The 9,906-nt window shown below is 48.8% G+C and overlaps 2 protein-coding genes and 1 long non-coding RNA gene across 3 annotated transcripts in view; 2 read left to right on the forward strand and 1 right to left on the reverse strand.

Moving 5' to 3' along the window:
• Positions 1–735: 735 nt before the first annotated feature.
• LOC117879314 lies at positions 736–8,745 on the reverse strand. Its single transcript, XR_004646235.1, has 3 exons — positions 8,598–8,745; positions 1,823–1,902; positions 736–894 (listed from the first exon to the last, which is right to left on the reverse strand). It is a non-coding gene; the product is annotated as an uncharacterized LOC117879314 (long non-coding RNA).
• Positions 831–5,671, forward strand: CCNB1 (cyclin B1). The gene is made up of 9 exons (XM_034774411.1): positions 831–1,006; positions 1,359–1,514; positions 1,594–1,707; positions 2,179–2,361; positions 3,005–3,163; positions 3,688–3,924; positions 4,479–4,619; positions 4,957–5,067; positions 5,433–5,671. The coding sequence occupies exons 1-9, from the start codon at positions 986–988 to the stop codon at positions 5,541–5,543; spliced, it is 1,233 nt and encodes a 410-aa protein (XP_034630302.1). The 5' UTR covers positions 831–985; the 3' UTR covers positions 5,544–5,671.
• Positions 8,746–9,906, forward strand: part of CENPH (centromere protein H) — a 22,321-nt gene continuing 21,160 nt past the window's right edge. Inside the window, exon 1 of the mRNA XM_034774412.1 lies at positions 8,746–9,109. Coding sequence (XP_034630303.1) covers positions 8,958–9,109 — 152 coding nt within the window. The 5' untranslated portion in view covers positions 8,746–8,957. The remainder of the gene's footprint in view (positions 9,110–9,906) is intronic.

Here is a 9,906-nt window from a genome sequence, read left to right on the forward strand (position 1 = left end):
CATATAAAATCTGCCATTTTATTAATAGAACATGATATGCACAAATCCTATTATCTCAAATGGATTTTCCCAAACACTTCACTCCAAACACACTGACTTAGATAAAATAATAAAACAAGTTTATCAACTACAGAAAGATAGGTTTTAAGTGACTTAAGTAATGAGGCATAAAAGTCACAAGAAAATAAAAGTAAAATGCAACTAATGTCTAACTCAGTGGTTTTCAAATTTTTGTCCTGGTGACCCCTTTCACACAGCAAGCCTTATAATAATAAATGGAGATAACCTATCTCCTAGAACTGGAAGGGACCTTGAAAGGTCATTGAGTCCAGCCCCCTGCCTTCACTAGCAGGACCAAGTACTGATTTTGATCCTGATCTCTCAATAGCCCTCTCAAGGATTGAACTCAGAAGCCTGGGTTTTGCAGGCTAATGCTCAAACCACTGAGCTATCCCTCTCCCCAGCGTACACCTCTCAGTGTAATCCCCTTTATAATGCTTCCCCAGGGCGAAGCTTGCTTTTAAGAATTCCTGGGTTAATGAATGAGAAAGGACACAGTACACGACCATTGAAAGACTATCAGCCACGGATCTAGCCAAGCTCCACTTCCCACCGCCAGGCTCCAACCTACGCAGCTCCACGCTCCAGAGATGAAATTATAAATGCAACAAGGCGTCACGTAGTACAAACAGCCCACCCCCATCGCCCCGCCCCCTTTTCGAACGTCTTGAGGAATCAGCGCCCGGTCTCCACAGAAACGCATTCGGGGTGGAACGAGGAGCAGCCAATGACGATCGAGGGAAGACAAGAGGACAGCCAATGAACGGAGCTCGGTGCGTGGTTTAAATCTGCGGCGGCAGCTGCTGGGAGATCGCGTATTCGTGAGCTGGGCAGCTGTCGGGACAGGAGTCACTCGTATCAGGCCAGGCAGCTCAAGCGGCAGCGGAGGAGCCGGGGTTCTGTGGTGCAGAAGGCGCGCGGGGCCATGGCGCTGCGGATCAGCAGGGTAAGTTGGGGGAAGACGGGGTCGGGGCCCCGCCGAGCTTCCCCCGTAGAGGAGGATGGGTGGCTGCGGCCCTTCCTTCTCCGGGACGGGGGGCAGACAGTGACCGTATAAGCGGGGACCTATGCGCCTCCACGCGGGATGCTGCTACGGCTCCATCCCCGGGCCCGCTGCAGGGAGAGACGCTTCCTCCCTCCCCCCGGTGTTTACTCGTCTGGAGCAGGCTCGGGTAAGCCCGGCTAATGGGCTCGCCCCTGCTGCGCCCGAGCAAGTTGCCGCCCAGAGGGCTCCGGGAGGTGCCGTAGTGCCCCCTCCCGCCCAGGCCTGCCGCGCTGACCGGCGCTTTTCTCCGCAGAATACCAGAGTCAACGCCGAGAACCAAGTGAAGAGCAATGTGGCCGCTGCCAAGCGGGGAGCGGCTGCTGCCAAGCCCGGCCTCAGGCCGAGAACTGCCCTGGGCGACATCGGCAACAAAGTGGGCGAGCAGCCGCCCAAAGCGCTTCCCAAAAAGGTAAGGCTGGAGCCTGCCCCCCGCCGGAGCCCTGAGCAGCCCGAGCCTGGCCCGCTCACGCCCCCTTCTCTCTCTTCAGGAAACGAAGCCCCCCAGCGCTGCGGTGAAGCCCCTCGCCAGGAAAGCCACGAGAGCCGCGGAGAAGGTGATCGAGCCGGCTAAGGAGCAGAAGCCAATCCCTGAGCCTGCTAAGGTATCTGTGCGGTGCCAGTCCCCCGGCACGCAGCCCCTGCTCTGAGCTGGTCACAACCAGCAGGGCTCGTGGTGAGCCTGGAGGAGGAACACGCTTCTTCACACTCTACACCTACCATGACCTCACTGACTCCTGCATGGCTTGGAGCCTCTGCCTGTGGAGCCTCCTTCTCCCATCACCTACAAGCTCCCTTCCCTGGGGGAAGGATAAAAGCAGTGATCAATTCAAGTAGCAGTCTGTGAGTAGATTATTGGACTAACTCATCAGTAGTAAATAAATAAGGTATCTATATGGCCCCATTCATGCAGTATTTGAGAGCTTGCCTACACTTGAAAGGCTATAGGTGCACCTGTAGCCCTTCTTCAGTGTAGACCCTTCCCATGTGATGGGTTCTCCCATGGGTGTAGGCAATCCACCTCCCTGAGTCTTCAGTAGAAGCTATAGGTGCTCAATCTTAAACTTTCTCCCCAGTTGGAGTCTCCATCCCCAAGCCCAATGGAGACCTCTGGATGTGTGCCAGCAGAGGAGGTGCTGTGCCAGGCTTTTTCTGATGTCTTGCTTGAAGTGAAAGATGTAGATGTAGATGATGGTGCTGACCCAAATCTCTGCAGTGAATATGTAAAGGACATCTATGGCTATCTGAGAGACCTTGAGGTTGGTATGAACAACAAAGAACCAGATCTCTGCCATTCTACTGTACCCTGACTCTAGTGTGTCCCCATATCTTTGGGGCAATGGCTATTTGGGAAACTGGACCGCTATTCCTAGACTTGTCTTGTAGCACTCCTAAGGTACTCAGCAACTCCTTGAGGCAAGCATTTCTCTTAATCTAACCACCTTCTAGTGACAAGGTGGATGAGGTAAGATATTTTATTGGACCAACTTCTCTTGGTAAGAGAAGCTTTTGAGCCACACAGAGCTGTGCTGTCTCTCAACTTGACTCTCACCAACAGAATTTGGTCCAATAAGAGATTCCTTCACTCACCAGGTCTTTCTAATATCCTGTGACATGCTACAAATACACTGCATATAAGAGCTCTAACTGACTCTGAAAACATTAGTGATCAGCAGAACTAGCATGCTAAAAACTACCAGCACTGGCATTTACTCTCCTATTGCAAAGTAGTACATGGCAATTGTTAGCTGTTGCCTTCAAATATCTCTTGGCCAAAGAAGCTAGATTCTGCACTTCTGTTGGTCAAGACTAGTAACCTCCAGTTTTCTAAAGGGTCTGTAGTAGTGCCAATACTCCTCAAATGCAGAAATTGCTGTAGTAACAAATATTTCTTCCATGCAGAAGCAACAAGATGTCAGACCAAAATACCTGGCAGGCCAGGAAGTTACTGGAAATATGCGGGCTATACTAATTGACTGGCTTGTGCAGGTTCAGGTGAAATTCAGACTACTTCCAGAAACTATGTACATGACTGCTGCCATCATTGATCGCTTCCTGCAGGTAAGGGCATGACATGGCACCTTGTTCCTTTGCCATGATTCCATTGCTCTCTAGCATATAGCAGATAAGAGTGACAAATTTGAACCCAGCACAAGCTGAATGTTACTTAATGTTATGCACTCACTATAGCAAAGGCTGATTGCTTTTAATAATCCTCTTGAAATTAAAATTCAGACTTCAGGATCATTAAACACGACTGACTGGACTACTGTAGTTCTGAGCACTACATTTGTGGACCTAACTTGGTACTTGACATGAATCATTGTGGCTTTAGTGTGCTAATAACAATCCTTGCATTTCCTGTAACCCCTTCATAAATTGCTGTCTAACTATAGAGCATTAAAACTCGCACTAGTTCCTAACTGGCCAGGAACTTGTGTGTTTGTCATAGTACAGCTGGCTACCATGCTGATGAAGTAGTATAAAGACTTGTTTTAAACCTGACATTTTAGTTTACTGCCAGTCACTGTCAAACATGCTTATTGGCTTGTGTAATTCTTGTATTAAACACTTTTGTACTATAGGACAACAGTGTGCCCAAGAAGATGTTGCAGCTGGTTGGTGTCACGGCTATGTTTATTGCCAGCAAGTATGAGGAAATGTATCCTCCTGAAATTGGGGACTTTGCCTTTGTAACAGACCACACTTACACCAAGTTCCAGATCAAACAAATGGAAAGGAAGATTCTACAAGCTCTAGACTTTGCCTTGGGCCGCCCTCTACCACTACACTTTCTAAGGAGGGCATCAAAGATTGGAGAGGTAAAATTCATGAGGCTCTCGAAGCCTTTAATAAAGGCTACTTATCAGTTTACCTTCAGATCTACTTGCAGAAGTGCTATTCATAAATGAAAAATTCCTTCTGTGCTAGCTTCTCCAAAATGCAAGTCTCATCTTGGCTGGTAGCTAGCTGCCACTTTAGAGCTATGCACAAACAACTTGCATGGTGTCAAGTATCGGGGGGGGTATCAGTGTTAGTCTGTATCTACAAAAACAACAAGGAGTCTGGTGGCACCTTAAAAATCTGTTAGTCTTTAAGGTGCCACCAGACTCCATGTTTTCACCAACAACTGGTATTGAGGGGAATGGAGTTCTTGCAGACCTGACTAAGCTGCTGCTAGTACAGTCTAAAGGAGAACCCACAAATGGCAGAAATAGGTGCACTAATAATGGGACAAGACTTGTATAAGCTATGCAACAAGAGATGTGGGGCTGGGGACAGTCCTATTCCATGGGATGTAGAAAAGAAGTAGAATGCCTTTGTTTCTCCCATCAGGGCTTACCGAGAGACAACTAATGCTTGTTTCTCATTCTAGGTGGACCTAGAACAGCACACTCTAGCCAAATACCTGATGGAATTATCCCTGGTGGATTATGAAATGGTACACTACCCTCCATCCCAGATTGCTGCAGCTGCTTTTTGCTTGGCTCTAAAGGTTCTTGATGGTGGAGAGTGGGTAAGTCTAGCTTGGTGCCTTCTAGTTTGAGACTAAACTGAGCAAGTGGGTACAATTAACATAGCAGGAGTACCCCCATTGAATTCTGCAGCAAACTGTGCTAAACTCAGCCTAGGGTGCATGGTTCCATTTCCCAAAATGGGAACTCTGGGCATAGTACCAAGCAAGTTCCACCTAAATAAGATGGGTTTGTGGAAAGCATGATATCTTTCCCACTCTGGAAAGGGAACACCGGTGTAGATCCTGCTCCTTGAAGTAAGGAGCATATCTTTGCCTCTAGATGATAGTTAATAGGATTGGTGTAAACTCCTGAATAACTCTAGTTTCCTTGTGTTAGACACCAACTCTACAACACTACATGTCTTACACTGAGAGTGCTCTTCACCCTGTCATGCAACATATGGCAAAGAATGTGATACTAGTGAACCGGGGCCTTACAAAGCACATGGTAAGGAACTTACTTTCCTTTTGCAGGATGGGTCTGGGGAAGGTGGGAACCAAGTAATGCAAAACACTTGGTGCAGCACAACACTTAACCCAACAAACTGCTTGCTGTTAAACTTGGCTGTTAATGAAGCTTAATGGGTAAATACAGACACTCTGGTCTACCTGACCAGTGTAGACAGTCTCTGGTATGAGCTCATGGAAAAGCTTGCTTAAATGTGGGTTTTGGGTATTAGCTGTTCATAGGCCTGTCATAGCACAAGCTGATCAATTTTCAGCTCTTTTCCAATGTCTAGTTGGAAACTGATACCCCCTCCAAACATCTGGCATTATAATATGTAAGACTTTAACCTCATTTTCTTATTTCAGACAGTCAAGAACAAATATGCCAGCAGCAAAAATGCTAAGATTAGCACTCTTCCACAGCTAAACTCTACAGTCATACAGGATCTGGCTAAGCCTGTGTCAAAAGTGGTATAACTTTTTTATATATAAAACTAGCAGAATTAGATTAAAGTTGGCACCATGTGCCATTGTATGTGTTTGTGCATGTGTGTATATATAATATCTTGTCCTTGACCTAAAGCTTTTAATAAAGCATTTTATGCTTCTTACTCTAATTATGTTTCCTATCATGTCTAAGTATAATCACTTTCCAGTGACAATCTTAAAACATAAGAGGCTGATTGCTTATTCTTACCCACCTGGTAGCTCTAGTACATTTACCTGGGGTGCTCAGGGGGCCAGGTGTTCTCTCAACTTTAAAAAAAAAAAAAAAAACTCTTGCACTAAGAGTAGCGGGTCAATGGGCCCTAAAGTGTCAATAGTAAAACAGACCCCACATGTACCAACTGTATTTGTTAGAGCAAGGACAGCTGTCCCATCATAGCTGCAGAAATGTTTTATTGCACTGTAAAAGTGTGGTGGTGCAGCTTTGCTAACATCAAGCTATAGGTTCATCCTTAAGAACAGTGGGAGAGTAACTTACCGCTGCCTCTTGCTACAGGTGTCCAGCTTCTCTAATCATTTTTCCCCTCTAACCTAAAGTGCAGTGGGTGTCAGCCTGGAGCAATGATAGTCTGGGTAGGTGAACCATACACTGCATCCCTCAGCTGGCAATGTAAAAGTTTAATCTCTCCACAAGAGAGACTGAGACAGGCACCTGCCAATACTGTAACTGGTGTCTCTTACAAAGAGATGACAGTGCACCTGCTACTCCTATCTCAAATATTAAGTGGCTTTGTGATTACTGGTAGTCAGCTATGTCCATTATGACTCTGAATGGATTTATGGTAAACTACCTTATGTGGAGGACTTGTAATGCCCATTAGTTGTCTAGTTCACTACTGTAATACTTGCACTCTCAAGTTACTGACCACTTGATTCATCATATGAGGTTCACCAATTCCCATGGAGTGGACACACCTTGAGGCCAGATCTAGACATCCTGCTGTCAGCCAAACCTTAATAACTATCATAGATTTAGTAGTAAAAGAAAAGTTACCTATGGTTGAAAGATCAATATAAATACAAATGATTCTGTGTTCATTGTTCAAGATCACAACAGTGCAAGAATCAAAGAATCAACTGCTGACTTGTAAAAGTCTCTCTCAAATTATGTCAACAGATCAGAAAGCAAAGGCAGCTTAGATGTAGTTAGTCTTTCCAGAGTATTCTAAATAACTATTTGGAATAGCTCCATCCTATGTTATAACTCTTCAAAATTTAAGCAGAGTAGAGATGAAAACATCAGGCCTAAGGTTTCACTTTTATACCTGAAGCAGCTGTTAAGTGTGAGCCCAGCATATGACAGGATTCTTTGTGCACAGACTGTCACATCACTTTGATGCTAATATTAACTATGTATGCATAGTAAATAGAATCAGTTAGCCTGATTAACATATGGTAATTTACCAGTCCTCTATTATAAAAGAGATAGTTAAGCTGAAGACAGGGTAGGTATTAGTTTCCTAAAATATTTTACACCCTTGATCTTAAGGTTAACAGGACACAGTCCCATACATGATTAAGACATGAAAGGGAATTAGCATCTAGAAGCTACTTGGTTACACTGATACAATTAACAGAATATAGGTAAACACAAACAAATCTACACGGTATCTACCCTTAATTTCTAGTACACCTCTACCCTGATATGACACTGTCCTCAGGAGCCAAAAAATCTACTGCCTTATAGGTGAAACCATGTTGTATTGAACTTGCTTTGATCCACCGGAGTGTGCAGGCTTGCCCCCCAGAGCACAGCTTTACTGTGTTATATCAGGGTAGAGGTGTATTACAAATGAATTGATAATTGCTAGTCTAGTACATCGCTGAAATTCACATAGAAGTGATCTGTCTTGATACAGGTTGGCTGGTCTGTCAGTATCACAAAATTGGACTTTGTAAGGTGGAAATGTTCAAATTATTTTTATATATAAATTAAAGGTGGAACACATTTAATAAAAATCTGTTCAATGAGATCTTATAAAGCAGCCAGTGGGAGAACTACTTGCATGTATTGCTTCCTTAAAAATCTGTATATGTAAGCACATCACTCTTAGACCTCAGGCTGGTCTTGCACAAGCCTTCAAGAAAACAGACTGCGTGCATGGTATCTTCAAAAGCAGGCCTAATAAAAGGGGGTAATTGCCCAGGGGCCCCCAGCCACAGCTGCCAGCAGAGCAGTGGTGTGCAGAGGCCCCACTGGACTCCCCACCTAGGAGCTGCTGCCAGAGGGGTGGGCCGGTCAGTTTCAAGAGCCACCCCAAGTAAGTGCTAACCCCAGCTTTGAGCCCACATTCCTCACCCAAACTCCTTCCCAGAGCTTTCACCAGGCTGGGGCCAGGGGTTGGGATGGAAGTGAGCCAGGGTGGGGAAAAGATGGAGGGAGTGAGGGAGGAGTGAGCAGCAGCATGGTCTTAAAGAAGGGGCCGGGCAGGGGGTGGGGCATGAGTCTTTGGGTTTGCATGATTAGAAAATTGGCAATCCTAGGGGCAGGGATGTGGAAGCCCTGGCTATGCCAGAAGAGCACAGCTGGCAGCCCACTGGGCACCAGCTAGCACAGGTGCAGCACCACCCAAATGTCAGGTGGACTGCATCCACACGGCTTTTGGGGGCCCACTGATTGTTCTGCCCTGGGGCCTGGAATTTCTGTCAGGGGGCCTATTCAAAATCGCTTCACTTAGCTGTAATATTGCAAATGCACTTAAAAATCAGGAACAGGTATGAAACATTGCTACACCTCCGTGCTTGGAAAGTGAAGGCAAAGGAGTATTTAAGATAGAATCCGCTTGGCTAGTGCAGTAAAATGTCAGGACAGGGCTGAATTCTGAAATGAGCTGGGTATGAAAGTTGATAAAGAAAAGGACGTGGGCGGGCCAAGTCCCACAGCAGCTCTGGGCCTGGCTGGAGTCTAGTGTGAGGGCAAAAATACTGGCGGGTAAAGTACGCAATGCATTGTTCAGATTAGCCATAGTGTGATGCGGGGCCAGAGCTCACTAGTTCCCCATCCTGCCCCGGGAGACCACCTACCCCTAGAGAGCGGCCTTGCCCACCATCTCCATGCTAAGGAGCAACCTTCCTCCTGCTGTGTCTGCTGGAGCCGTGAACCCTCCCCCCGCCCGGCTGGCTCAGCCTGAGCCACGCTCTCCCCACCCACCCTGCTGCCTCTCTCGCCCCTTCCCGCGGGGCCCGTCCTCTCCCCAGGCCTGAGAGGAGAATGCCGAATTACGAGCCCGGGAAGCGACCGTGAAGATTTCTGGTATCCAGCCAGGAGTAGCCGCCGGCCGCGCTCATCGATGGCGCTGGTGACGTGCAGGGCGGCGGCGGGCGGTTTGAAGGCGCAACCCGGCGGCAGTTGAGCTACTGTCGGGTGTTGTTGCTGCCGCCCGGATGGAGCCGCTGCAGCGAGTGAAGGACGCGTCCAAAGCCCTGGGGAAGCTGGCGGCTCACAGCGCTGCCGCCGGTGGATCCGTGGAGGCCGGGGCGGCCTCGGGGCTGGGAGCTGCGGCCGGCGAGAAGCTGGACCTGGTGACCCTGCTCCGGTCAGTGCTGCGGCCGCGGGAGTCTCTCCACCGCCCCCAGAGCATCGGCCGAACCCGCGGGTCTCCCCTCCAGGCGCGGCCTGCGGCCCCCTCCGCCGGACCTGTAGCTCAGAGCCGGACCCAGGGACCCCTGCACCCCCCTCACATGCACCCAGCCCCCTGCCCTGATCCCTGCACCCCCCACGACCCAGCCCCACCCTGAGCACCAAACGGAAGCTCCTGCACCTCCCCCACATTCCCACCTGCACCCCTCACACCAAATAGGAGCTGCCCAGGTAAGTGCTCCACACCCCAACCCTGAGCCCCCTCCTGCATCCTAACTCCTGGCCAGACCCTGCACCTCAACCCCCAGCCTACTCCTTCACCCCCAGCCCTGTGCTCAGTGCACTCTCACCCTCAGCTCAGTGCAGAGAGAGAGGAAGAGAATGGGCTAAAACCAGGGAGAAGGTAGGTACCCACTCTATGTGGGCAGGGCCAGGACCCCAGACCGGCAGTGGGGTGAGCGGATATTGGATTGAAATGATACCTGGGCCAGGCTCAGCCCTGTCCTTTCTTAGGGTTACCATATTTAGCAAATAAAAAAAGAGGACCCTCCATGGGCCCTGGCCCCGCCCATTTCCCCAGCCCCGCCCCAATTCTGCCCCAACCCCGCCCTAACTCCGCCCCTGCCTCCCTCCCACTCCCAGCCACGCAAAAAGGGCTGCCTGAGCGCTACCGGCTTCACGGTTTGCTGGGCAGCCCCCAGACCCTGCGCCCCCGGCCGGCGCTTCCCCAGCACAGCTGGAGCCCGGGAGGGG

The sequence above is a fragment of the Trachemys scripta genome, chromosome 6 (assembly GCF_013100865.1).
Source record: "Trachemys scripta elegans isolate TJP31775 chromosome 6, CAS_Tse_1.0, whole genome shotgun sequence".
In the NCBI taxonomy this organism is placed as follows: domain Eukaryota; kingdom Metazoa; phylum Chordata; order Testudines; family Emydidae; genus Trachemys; species Trachemys scripta.

Excerpts from the sequence above, each read along its gene's own strand:
- CCNB1 (XM_034774411.1), top strand. The coding sequence starts at position 986 with ATGGCGCTGCGGATCAGCAGG. Across the intron at positions 1,708-2,178 it reads CAATCCCTGAGCCTGCTAAG|TTGGAGTCTCCATCCCCAAG; the intron begins GTATCTGTGCGG and ends CTTTCTCCCCAG. Across the intron at positions 3,925-4,478 it reads GGGCATCAAAGATTGGAGAG|GTGGACCTAGAACAGCACAC; the intron begins GTAAAATTCATG and ends TTCTCATTCTAG.